The following is a 13,910-nucleotide window of genomic DNA, read 5'->3' as shown; positions in this document are numbered from 1 at the left end:
TCCTAAATTCTACTGTTGGCAACCTCTAAAGTTTTAATCTTTACTTCTTAAATTTTAAATAGTCGTCCTTCATAAAAGACTAACCATAACCTTTTCCAATATGTAAAATGCATAATGTTGTAGAAAATTTAAGGAATGCTGGATAGTCGAGGAAAAAAAAAATAATTGCTGTCATGGAGGAGATCTGTATGTAATATTAGAATAGATCTTATACCACCAATGCTGTATAAGAAGCAAGACCAGTTTTTAAGGAAAAGAAAAAGCTCCAGACATATTTTGTATACACACATGTCTTCAGATTAATCTCTTCCTTGATCTTAAGTACTAACTGACAAAGCATTAAGTCAAGAGTTTGAAAGCAGCAAGCTGGGGTGCAGGACTGAAGCTTAAAACTTCACTATAAATTAAAGGATGAATAAGAAGTGTAATCTGAAGTTTCTGTAGCTTTATATGATGAAATAATTGAATCAACCAATTCCAGGATTTGACATAATTATGTTCCACTTTGTATTTTTATCTAGGTATTTCTTATTCAGATCAGTTCTGCATCAGTAAGCATCTTCAAGATACATACTATCTACTCAGTTCCAAATGAGTTTCACCTTCTTGAAGTGTCTCTTTAGATGTGAAAGCTGTAACAGCTGCCAACTACCACATCGATTCAGTAGTTCTATGACAAGTTGACTCTTCTCAAGCTCTAAGCGACATATAACTGACCTGTAATACTGTACTTCTGAAGATATTATCTGATAGGATTCCAACTCTGGGTCTCATTCTTTGCACAAGACTCCTTATTCTGCCTCTGAATATTTCTGATACTGCAATTCCGGTAGTCTCATGCCAAGATAAAACCTCAGAGTAAGATCCTGGCCAGGTCAATTTTTCCACAGTCATTGTCTAAGCATTACTCACTTCTACTTAGTAGCATGCACAGGATCAGTGATGCCAAGCAACTTCCATTCAAGTGCAACAAGCATCTAGAGACAGTGCAACAAGAACAGTTCAAACTCCAGAGGGGCTTGAACTGCTGGAAGTAAGCACAGACAACACACAAAAATATTTTAGTGAATTAAATGGAACTAATGTATGAAAGTCATATTTGTTCTTTTAAAAACAGGTTGAAGACTGATCAACACATCACTTAGAAAATTAGTTTGCACTCTACAAACACTTCTTTAAAGAAATTACTTTGCTCCCAACAAGAAGTTGATGACATTAACAAATTGAGATACCTGGTGAGCCACAATCACAACAGACTTCATTTCCGGGTAATCTCTGTATGTCATCAATAATGGCTTTTGTCAGATCCTCTAAACTGTTTTCCCCTGTGCTCTGCTCTCCACGGAATGCCATATTTAATGCTTCTTCTTTGCTGTTAGTCAATACTGATATCCATCTAGCACAAGATAAAGACCTTAATGAAGATCTGCATTTGCAAATACAAGTTAATCTATAAACTGTAAAAAGCTTGCCAGGAACAAAATATTAGTGGGAACACAGGGAAGGACTGTATTGTGGGAGACTGAGTGGGGGAAAAGTGAGCGACAGAAAGGAAAGATTTGAGAAAAGGTAAGTAAGGATGAGAAAAGATGGAAAGTCTTAATTCTGAAGTCCCTTTGGTGAACAATTTTAAAGCCAAAGCAGTATAGTTCTCAGGTTCCTCAAAGAAGCAGAAGCTGTGGAAGAGAAAGAGTGCAATTAAGCTCCTGTAAATTTAACTGCTTTAAAAGTAGGCGCCCGAGATCTTCCTGAAGTCCATCCCATTTTTAAGGAGAAAATTATAACCACTGCTTTTTCCAGTGTGCCTCTCTCTCTTCACAGGGGAGACAGCAAGCACATTTTTGAATGTGTTGGCATCTATTTGCCTTTCAAAACGCAGCTCTTGGTGCACTAATCAGAGTCAGCCCATAATGTCCAAATTAATGAAAATTGCCATGGCAACAAATGGGGTGAGGAAGAGAAGATGACAGGAGACCAACGATATTGATAGCCAACATAAAATTTTAAGAGCAAGTGTTGACTGCAACAAATCAAGACTCTTCAAGGATATTTCAGGATCTAGCTTCCCCCCCAACCACTCTGCAAGTTTTTGTTTACACAATAATATTTTAATTAAGAAACAAAAAACCTCTCAGTGGCTGTAAAGAGGGGAAAGCAGTTATATCAAGTTATACCAAGGAGGAGCACATTGCAGATGCGATGTTGCCTAATTTAGAAAAAGAGCCAGTTCAAAAAAAAAAAAAAATCCTCCCAGGTATAGTGATTTTAGACGATTTTGGATCTACTGCAAATACACTTTTTTAACACAGAAATATTTTTAATTAGCACTGTCCTCAACCCATTTCCTGTTTACAATATCCCAGTTATCTGCAATCATCAATCTTCAGAAATGTGCTGAGATGACTACAGTCAGCTAAACAAACTAAGAGAACTTCAGATTGAAATTCGTAATTCCTCACTGAAATAATAATGCAAAGATAAACTTTAAAGGATTTCTGAGGGAAATTTATGTATATAATCTGGCAATACAGATTCAGTACCTGAACTGATATATGGGCACTGTATATTATATGCTTCATACACATACATGTTTTAAATTTTTATGGGCAGGGAATAATCTGTGAACTTGTACTTAAAAGAAAATACTTTAAAATTATTGAAAAATCAACTGTAAGTATAAACAATAAATTTAAAGTTTTGAAATTTGAATTTTCTCCACAGTTTACATGCTGAAAACAATGTATTTAAATGAGAATCTCTCTCTCCAGTTATATGATAAAATATAAGAACCCACACTAGATGGCATTCTTCTTCAATTTTTCTGATGAAATCCAATGTTATTAAAAAAGTAAGAGGCAGAAGCGTCTTGCTTCTAATATTATGATAATGTTTAGTTAAACACACAGCGTAAAATAGTCATTAAACTCAGACAGAAAAAATTTATTCTGACATTTGTTGCAAGATTTCTTTCAGGGTTAAAATTTGATTAGTTTGTTAAAAAGGCAGAATTTGAATAAAACTCAACTATGCAGTAACAATTAAAAAATTATTAGATGCAATTAAAATAAACACAACATGACTGAGCCAGCTGTTAGTTTGACACAGATTTCCATATTATGAATTTCTAAACTATAAGAGCAGGAACTTATTGTGGTTGCATTTCCTCAGCTAGAAGGAAGCCCCAGTCCAAGGCTACACGTCTTTAGGTCAGGTTGGACGGGGCTCTGAGCAACCTGATCGAGTTGAAGATGTCCCTGCTCATTGCAGGGGGGTTGGACTAGATGGCCTTTAAAGGTCCCTTTCCAACCCAAAGATTCTGTGATTCTGTGATTGGTGTCATCTGTGAGACAGTCAGAGCAAGACACACCACAGTGTCAGCTCTTCCCAGACAACAGCAGCAAGGCATGTTTAATACAAGCACCGTAACAGACACATTCTAAATGACTGGTGCTATTCACACACGAAGTCCCCAGTTGGTCATCAGGCCTTCCTGGCAGGATGTACACTCAAAAATAAACAATTCAAATCAGTAAATATAGGATATTAATTCAATGCCAATAGTTTATAAAAAATGCCTTACGAATGCTGTTCTTCCTCTTTTTATTATCTGTACTAGTCTTTTTATTTTCTTTTTTTTTCCCCCTTCCTTTTTTAAAAAAAATGTGTTTGCTTTATTTCACAATACCACCAGTGTCAAGCTAACAGTCAAAACGCTTCTGGTAATACTTTGTAGTGTTCTTTCAAATAATTTAAAAATTATTCAAGTCTTACAGAATTGCTTTGTCTTCTATCTAATACAATAAGACAGGTTGTCCAGTCCTCTACTACACTTCCTTTTCTGGATCTCAGCAGTTTCTTATGATCCTTTAAGGCATCCTGTTTGCTGGAGGTTCCCAGTTTTGAAGAAACTCACGAGGATGAACAAAAATCTGGCATCATGGGTGACTTCTGGATCCAGTGAAGGAAACAGAAGTATTCACTAATCTCGGGTGGGTGAGACTCTCTCTCACATTCCTCTTGTTTTTCTTCAGTATTTCTAAGCCAATAAAAGTTGCCCGTCCCCACCCTGAATAACAACCAGTCTGATAATTTTTTTGGTTTGCAATGAAAATTTATCTGTGTCTTCTGACAATCGCTATTGTAGCATTGTTGTTTCCAGGTAAATGCATAAACAGAACAATAATAGCATAATGTTTTTAAAACGTTCAGAAATAACTTTTTTGTATGGAAGAAGCAGCAGATAGTATTCAAGACCTTGCAACTCAGTCTTCCCAAATCAAAAAAAAGCCTGAAGACTGTTGCTAAACACTAGACTGAAGTTAGATGTGTTTCTTCATAGCAAAATTTCTGAATCTAGCTTTGTTTGACCTTCAAAAAGAGGGTAGAAAGAACTAAAAGGTCATGTCTGGAGTATGTTTGGCCCTATCCACAATTGTCAAAAAGAAGAAAGCATCTATTATTGTACATGTTAAAAAAATAAATCTGGTTACTTTAGAGATCTGAGGTTATATTTCTTATAATACACACATAAATATATATACACACACATACACAGACACCCTTCCCGCCCCCACCCCACATGCTGTGCTCTTATCTACTAGATAAACTAATAATCCACTGAGAATTTTGAAGGACAGTCAAGCAATAATTAAAGGTCAACAGACAGCTGGCTGGATAAAAAAAAATCAAGAAATGCACTGGACTAAAGGAAATGTTTGAGGGGAAGCAGTAATAAACCCATAACGGAATGTAGGCTTTGGTGATTTGTATTTTAAACCATCTGCTTTTTAAATTATTATTATTTTTATTTCTAAGTAGTTTGAGGAGCTATTTATGGAAGCAGTTTAAAATATCCACTAGAAAAATGTATGCAAGGTCAGTTAAACTAGAGTATAAAGAAATGCATCTTGCTTTTTTCTCTATTTAGATGTGAGTCTGGAAGGAAAGTGATTTGAAAATCCATCTATGCTTCTCCCCCCCCCGCCCCGCCCCCAATTGGTGCATAAAGAAAAAAGGCAGAACAGAGGCAGCTCTAAAACTGGGTGGACAAAACACAAGATTGAGAAGGGTCAAGAGAGAGGCACACGTATACAAGGGGAAATTGGAACATGAGGATGACAACTCTAACCAAGGAGCTCCATCACATAGTTCCTGCAGAATGCTCTTCAATCAATAAGGTTGGAAGTCAAAGGGTGCTGTTCGCATGACACCTTAGATAATAAAGTTATTTAGGACTGACTCAGTGGCTGCACAAGAAAACCAGAACATTTGGTTATACTGTAGTTTTTCATCAACACATTAACAGTCATTCTCATTCATGAACTTCAATTAACTAAAGATACTGAAGAAATTTTCCTAAAATAAAAAGACATAAGTTTCTGTGTGCATCTCAAAGTACATACCGTTACTTGGGTCACTTAAGTAATATTTTGAAACAGAACACTTGTTTGAGTAGCATTACAATACCTTTTTTTTAGTGGCTTACAGTGCCAATACAGCCAGAACGCCCTTAGCTTCTATTAGTTTGCCTGCATGTATTCCAACACTTGGATGCAACTAATGTCTTTTTAGCTAAATTAAACTTTTTAAACTTGCAACATAAAAACACTCCACTCTATACTGCACTGGTGTGGTCCTACCTCGAGTACTGTGTGCAATTTTGGGTGCCTCCATGTAAGAAGGACATTGAATTCATTGAACTATTAGAGTGTCTCCAGAGGAGGGCGACCAAGGTGGTGAAAGGGCTCGAGGGCAAGGCTTACGAGGAGTGGCTGAGGGCATTTGTTCAGCTTGGAGAAGGCTGAGGGGTGACATCATTGCACTCTACAACTTCCTCAAGATGGGCAGAGCAAGGGGAGGTGCTGATCTCTCTCTGGTGACCAGCGACAGGAAACGAGGAAATGGAATGAAGCTGCGTAAAGGCAAGTTCAGGTTGGACATTAGGAAAAGGTTCTTCACTGAGAGGGTGGTCAGTCACGGCACCAAGCCTGTCAGAGTTCAAGGAGCATCTGGACGATGCTCTTGGCCCTATAGTTTAGTTTTAGGTAGTCCTGTGAGGAGCAGCGAATTGGACTTGATCATCCTGATAGGTCCCTTCCAACTTGAGATATTCTACAATTCTGTATTCCAGTAGAAGTCATTTTCTCAGCCATTGGACTTTAAAGTGATAAACCAGATTTCAGTGGTAAACAAATGGGAAACGAAACCAGCCTGGAATTTCAAAACAGTCCAACAGGCAGCCAGCTAAACTAAATTTATTGACCTGCCAACCAGAAGAAGTATGTTACTAATGGATTCTCCCTCTACCTTGCTCATTGTTAAGACAAGAAACAATAAACTTCACTTTTTAAACCAATAAATACAGTAAAAACTAATTTATGGCAGACACACAAAAACTTACGACTCATTAAGCGCATTACTGATCAGAAATAAGAGTATTTTCTTCTTGACTGAGAAAATTACTGGAATAATTAAGTTCCAGAATGAATGCAGTAAGCAGGACTAGGGAGTCAGCTTTACACTCTAAGAACCAACATAAAGCTGTGGGCAACTCTGGAAGAAAGCATGACAAAGAATTCTCCAGCCTTCTCATTTCACCCATGCATCCCAACATTGAACTGCCGGTGCCACTGCCTCTCAACACTACCAAACAACTGAAATATCCTACAAACATCCCCTGTACCTTTAAAATACACATGGAGTAACACACGTCTTCCATTAGAATACGGACATGTAACAAAAGAGGACAACAGTCCTGAAGTATGAGGCAGCCTGGAAGGCTCAGGCTTGCTGCCCTCTTCGCTAGTAACCTTATTGCTAGAATTGTCAGCTGATGAGCATTAGGTTGCAATGTCCTGCACAACACATGTTTGATGATACAGACAGCAATATTCAGGAGCAAGAAGAGAGGTACATGGTTCTCAGGACAAGAAGTAGTTGCGACATAGCAGGAAGAAATACTGTTTTACAGGAAATAATGTGGTTGGAAACATGCATTAATGAAGCAAGTTACTGGATTCTGAAGTACACAAATCTCAGAGAGATATGCTTTGCTGTTTATTTCTAGGCCTACAGTAGAAAAGATGCATTACCTGTAAATATTTTCTATGTGTCATATGGAGATCTTTTATTATTTTTAATTTAAAGGAAAAGGTAGGATCAGGAGGAAAAGAAGTAACTGCAAAAGAGGGTTGGCACAGAAGATTTAAGACGAATTTAAAAATATTTCATTTGAACCCTAATAACCTGATCTACTATATCATGCCAAGCAATTGCATACGAACCGTGTGCTGGCAAGGTACACAACCTAAACAGGTTTTTGGTTGGTTGGGTTGAGTTTTTTGTTGTGCTTTGTTTTTAATATTAAAAGGTTTTCAAAGAGCCCTGTAGCATGACACAAAATAGTTTACATTTAAATGTAGAGATTTACAACAGCAGAAAAAACAGACAGTAGGCACTACTTCTGCATTAACTGAGAAAACTATTTCCACTGTTATGTGCGATTTTATACACCTCTATTGGCAAAATAAATTTGAAAAAACATAAACATTCTTACGCTACGTATTCCTGTTCATCTTCTGCTTGAAAGTGGTATGTTCTGTTATCTGAAATAAATAAATACATCTTTTCATTTGGCACATGATAAAATTTAAAATATCAACACATTCGTTACTAAAACCTGTTTAGAAACTACAACTTTTAAGAGCAATTGCTCTTAACAAGCAACATTAATACTTTATTTATAGCTATGGAAAACAATTCTAAAAAAAAAAAAAAACAGAGAAAGATCAAATTGTGAATTTTGATTTATACCAAATGTACATATATCAAAAGTCTTATGTTTAGGAATATTAAAGGAAAATAAGCATATGAATCAAATTTTGCCCTTCTGAAGTTAAATCTGAAACACAAGTAGCAGAAAAGGACAAAATTAATTTGTTCCCATTATATACTTTTCCCCCCATTTGGGTTAAGAAATTTCTTTTTACTAACAAAAGGATGAGATATGAACTGACTATTATCCCTTACATTCAAAGGTTTCATCGACTGTCCTTGTAAATATAGAATGTTGGAACTCTTTGTTGTTTAATACGACATATGTAAAGACTGAAAAAAGTAAGTTGACTCATGGACTTCAAAAGTGTTTTTAAAAATCACACTGGATACAAGTATCTGCTACACAAGACCAAAATGGGAAAAAGGGAAATCACAGAAGCTTTAATGCCAAGAAGACAAGTAACTACTAATTTTAGAAGTATATTTTAAAAGGAGGATAAAAGAACAAGAGAAAATGGGTTCTCCTTGCCTTCCTCAACCCCCCAGATAGGACTCAAAAAGCAGAACGGACAACGAAGGAAAAACAAGATGAGGCCAAAGGTGTTTTCCATTTCCTGGTGGAAACATGCTTATGCAAGTTCCACTAAGCTGTTAAGCATCCCTCTGAACTTACGAGAGCAGCACATATGCTGCATTTCATGGCTTGTCACAAGAGAACAGTATTTGTCATAAAAACACAGAAAAGGTTCTATATTCATTTGGCCATTCAACCCATCTTCAAAACTAGAGGGATCTGAACACTCACAAGGCACTGCACGTATCTGTAGCCTCATTTTTACTCAAAGTATCTTGTAATGACCTTTTCAGAAATCCCACATAATGCAATATGGTACATACGTGATATTAGATCAAAAGACTTCTTATCTTCGGCATTCGGCTTCACCTGGCAGGTCAGTAAATTCAGTTTAGCTGGTTGCCTGTTAGACTAAAAAGAAAATTTATTTTACTTTAAAAATGTATTCATTTGGGATTATTTTTCCTTTCTGGGCAGCGGGCATGTATGATACTAATTTTGAATGGGGACATGCATACATGTATAACCTCAAAACGCTTGAAACCAGCACGGCTTTGAAATGGTCTGTCAGAATGGACAGATTATTAAATCTAAACAACATTAAAATCGTCATGGCAACCCTTCCTGACTATTTGAAAGGGATTAAATAATAAACCTTAATTTAGAATATACTAATATTGAAGTTTTCTATTGTATTTCATAAACGATGGTAGAACTATTATGCAATTTTTCATTACAGCATGCCCATATTCCAATTTCCCTCCCATTTTAAATAAATCAAAGATATAACCCTAAAAATTTAAAAGGGAAGTGGGAAGCTGGAGATCTGGAGTTTCAGAACTTGGAATAAATATATCTACTAATATTATCTGCTGTAATTAGGTTACTTAAGACACGATAACTAAGTATGTCTTTAAAGTATTTTGGGTTTATACAAGTTTATCAGAAACCATAGAGATACTGAATTGAAGTTACAGTAGATGGCAGATGTAAGATGACCTTGAGATGTCAGTTTTCAGTAAATACTTCTGAACTGAGTTTTAGAAGTTGTTCGCATTAGAAGTTATAAATCAAATATAAAAGTAATGCAAAAGCAACAAACATAAAGCTAGAAGTGCATTTCCCACATTGTCAAATGTTTGTCAGAACAAGCTCATCGACTTGCTGCTCACTTAAGGAGCAACAGTTCCTTGAAGGAGTAAATATGCAATTGAAGTCTCAAAGTTTAGTGTCAAACACACTGTCACGACCCGAACTTTTCATGACTGAAAATAAGAAAATTACTTTCCTCTTGGCAATGCAACAGGAAAGAGCGAATTAACTACTTTTACACTGCTACATACAAGAAAAGGAAAACTACAATCAATAGTGCAATCCACAGAATTCAAAATTAGCAAGTCTCGAGCTTGACGATACATTATTTTTTTTTTTTAAAAAGCTGATAACTGAACCATTAGTAACCTAGGAATTACTAACTTATCATATGTAATTTTACTAAGTGACTCCTCAAAGAGGTAAGGCTACCTTCCTAGCCATTAAAAAGAACCAACCTCCAGTACAAAATGTAGCAACTTCCCTTTAACTTGCTTAAGACAGGCAGTTAACTTTAACAGATACTTATGACCTTCAGTGGAATTTGGGGCAACAGGGAAAGAAGGTGATGAAATGGGACCATCTCCTTTGCGACAAGTTTGTGTTATGCGGCCACAAGACAGTTTTAGGACTGCCTCCACCATTATAATATTGTTACTTCCTCACGATTTAGCATTCCTAGGAAGATACTTCAGATACATGCCCAATTCCCAGAACTCACTATGATCAAAACTTTCCAAAATTTCACACTTTCAAGTTGAAAGCACTCAGAATATTAACACATTCACTCATCTGTCAGGCTCTATCAATAACATCTAATATCAAACACTTCCGAAGTTTCCAAATTATGTGCTTCACTGATACACCACGACAATGCTTATAAGCAAAACCAGTTGAAGCATTCATTGAAAAGTCTGTTCAATATATTTGCCATTTTCTTATCGAACTATTGATAAATACATTTAAGTATTAAATCAACTGTCATAAGCTACAGCAGTAAGGAAAAAGAATTGAAGAAAAATTTTAAAAGGCTAAAGAAGAGTTTGCTTACTTCACTCAGACTACAGGGAGTTTTTAAATTAATTTCAAACCAGCCTTTATTCTAATTTTCTCACTCTGATTAGTTGAATGATTTTAAGTTTTTTTACAAAATGAATGGGTAGGCATCAAAATGTTTTAAATAGTTAATTTCCTATGTAGGACTAAAACATCTGCAATACAGACATCTGTGTACGAGCTAGTTATTAGTCTTCCAGTACAGTCAACAGCCAGAACTGAGTTTATAACAAGACACCTGACCAAATCCACCCAGACTCCTTTGACTACATTGACCAGTGGCTCAGAGAGGAGCCTAAGGGTCTTGTTGTGATGCAGACAACTAGACTGTAGACACTTCATTTTATTCCGACGAATGACATCCCGTATCTCAAAGGTACAGTAAGAACAGGTGTATGGCTCCATTTAACCTGAAGCACTGTTCCCACTAGTGGGCAGCAGCAGGCAACTAGGAAAAATTTTAACAGAGCAACAAGTATAGCAATACTACCAAGAATCAGTCTCCAACTTCTGATAATCCACAGAATTTAAAGAGTCAGAAGCAGAGTGGCATTTTTTTGGTAATAGCAGATTAACACCAACAGATTCACTGGGAAGGGATAATGTTAATTTATTATTTTAATAAAAGGTATAAAAGTAACTTACCGTTGCGTGTGATATGGTAAGAATCCCATTTTTAACAGTGCACTTTCTTCTTTGCCATACTTTCCTTAACCTACATAAGAACATCAACAATAATTTCAGTAACTAGACATGATTTCAAAACACATTAATCCCATTAATATTTTGAGAAGATTAGCCTTGAGAAACAAACAGATGCAGTCAAAATTTTACTAAGTGCCTCATCAGAAGTAACTTGGAGACTTATGACAGGTCTTAATCACCATATACAGACAATAGCTTTCTTTTTAATATGACTTATTTTTTTATGATTGCTTGCCATAATAATTTTTATATTTACTATATTAAATTCAGATCTGTGTTTGTATTTGAACTGTGAAATTCTTGAGTACTTGTGGCACATGCATTAGGAAAATGTGCCTTAAGCACCCATAGTACAAAACAATAAAAAGCAGCGCGTGAAGATAGTAATAGTTCTCACTATGTATTATGCGCTCCAAGAACATACCCATCACTCTTCTTTAAAAGATAACCTTTCTTCTCACTGCCATATTCCTTATTCCCCTGAAGCTGATGCATACTATATCCTCCTTGCCTGCTCTGTGAATCCTAAAAAAGGGGAAAACATCATTTACGTTTCCTGACATGCACGGTAAGTTTTCCTAACCTTTAAGCCTATTTTACTTTATCTCTTTTCTTTACGACAGCTTCACAAATTAATAAAGGTTAAAAAAAAAAAGAGAGAGAGCTCCTAATGCATGTTTTACATCCATAGGAGCACTTGCTTTTACGTCATGTGATCTTGAACTAAGTGCATGTTCAAGATTTAATTACTCCATTAGGCATTTGAAGTATAGAATGGTTGCAAACATGTATCTCAAAATAATGACTTTTTTAAATATAGAAATTTAATATTGCATGATCTTATAAATCAGAGTAAAAGGCCAAGATAAAACTCCAAAAAGAAAGCAACAGAATATAGCATGCATATATACAGAAACACACATATATAAACAAACTAAATCAATCCTAATAATCACTATTTTTTAAAATCCAATTAAAAATATGTATACAATTGATGAGTTTTAGTGAATGAAGCCAAGCGAAATAACTTTTGGCCTGATCTAGTGGAACAATTAAGTGAAACGGATTAACTTTTTATAAGCATATCAGAAAAAAAAAATCCCCAAAAGTTCATTAAAACATTGACTTACTCTCCTAGACTTCGATCACGAAAGGCAAAAGCAATAGAGGAAAGAGAAAGCAAATAATTTAAAACAAGAATTATTATTTTATTTAAAAAACATGTTCCTTGAACATAAATTTTATAGCCCCCATATCTAGTAAAACAATTTTTCCCCTTTCTAACAACGCTACTAGAAAGAAGGCAAGAATTACTTTTTTAGGCACACTGGTGCTTTTTCTCATCAAGTAACAAAACATCGCAATAAATTCTGTGCAACCTTGCATATATGACATTAGCTTCATAAAAGTAACTAAGATGACGACAGGATCAAATTTTACTAAATGTCTTCCAGTCCTTATTACATTTAAATTGTCTAAAATGATAGCTATATTGTATCTTCTACCAAACTGGAGCTAATTCTGAATTTCCATTGAAAAAGATCAGGCCCAAAGTTAACTTTCAATTTTTGCAAATCTATATAAAAACATATAATTACGGACACATTGATACGGTTTTAAATGTAGCTGTGAAACAATTCTCTGCAAAACAGCTGACAAAATCCCACCAAAACCCAAACGAATGGGAAGTCCATTACTCCCTTGACAATAATGTTTTCTCTTTCAAAGCACAGTTTCTTCAAATTACCACAACCAATATATATTGAAGATTACTCCCTCTTCTTTTATTCAGAGTCCTTACAACTGGTTTTCATTTCGTATCAAATTTGTCTTAGGAGTTTAGAGAGAAGTGCTTTGGTAAAACTGGCAGTGTGAGTTAGAAGCAGCATGAAGGCTGCTATGTGCAATGTGCTGTCAGCAGTAAGTGTTCACACCATTGCTGTAAGCAGCTAATTTTTTATAAGCAAATTTCAAACCCCCTTTGGAATTAGGGTCCTATTGGTATTAGCATAGAGAAGAACATAACGAGATGTAATTCCTGTCCCAAAGAACATATCAGATGGAGATTTGGGGAAATAAATCAAAATATAAAGAAATAGCTAAAAAAACAGACACAAAACATGATTCTAAAGAGTAGCTATATTCAATGTAAAGCTGCTAAGTTACATCTGTACCAATAATTAATATACAAAAATAGGTAATAGAAGCCTGTATTAAAGGCCTGGTTTTCTTTAAAATTTAAGTTTCTTATCATATAAACGTTTTTCAACACACAAAATAAATACTTCACACAATTAAAATAACACTAGTATCCCTTAAAATATTTTTCCCCAAAGCTTTAAATCATAGTCATTTACAAAAATCAGGTAATTCTTGCGCAAAGTAACAGAAATTGCCATAACTTGACCACCAAGACACAGTGGCAACAAGAGACATTGCATGTAACAGAGCCACAGTAAGTTGTACTCACTGTAGTGAAACTACAGCACTACCACTTCTACCCAGGATTCAAAGACTGTCAAAATATGCTTTTCCAAGAACCAGGTAATTACAAAGATTACAGCAATAGTTATTTCACCTATGAAAGGACAGGTACGCCATCAAAATGTGTAAAAGCATTACAGACGTCCATAATGCCAAATAAAAACCTTGAATGCATGCAACCGTAAAACAGGAGTTGCATTATGAGACCTTGAAAGTGTAGGGA

At 35.5% G+C, this 13,910-nt stretch overlaps 1 protein-coding gene across 1 annotated transcript in view; it reads right to left on the bottom strand.

The window, feature by feature from the left end:
* LOC104621619 (arf-GAP with SH3 domain, ANK repeat and PH domain-containing protein 1-like) overlaps window positions 1-13,910 on the bottom strand; it is a gene marked incomplete at its 5' end in the record, with an annotated part of 81,120 nt that overhangs the window by 40,856 nt on the left and 26,354 nt on the right. The window contains 6 exon segments of the mRNA XM_010288150.1: window positions 1,233-1,396; window positions 7,556-7,604; window positions 8,674-8,761; window positions 11,144-11,213; window positions 11,628-11,728; window positions 12,334-12,342. Of these exon segments, the coding sequence (XP_010286452.1) occupies window positions 1,233-1,396; window positions 7,556-7,604; window positions 8,674-8,761; window positions 11,144-11,213; window positions 11,628-11,728; window positions 12,334-12,342 (481 nt within the window).

Source organism: Phaethon lepturus, unplaced genomic scaffold, assembly GCF_000687285.1.
Source record: "Phaethon lepturus isolate BGI_N335 unplaced genomic scaffold, ASM68728v1 scaffold14255, whole genome shotgun sequence".
Classification (NCBI taxonomy): domain Eukaryota; kingdom Metazoa; phylum Chordata; class Aves; order Phaethontiformes; family Phaethontidae; genus Phaethon; species Phaethon lepturus.
The sequence above is the reverse complement of the archived record's forward strand: the minus strand, read 5'-3'. Positions and strand labels throughout refer to the sequence as shown.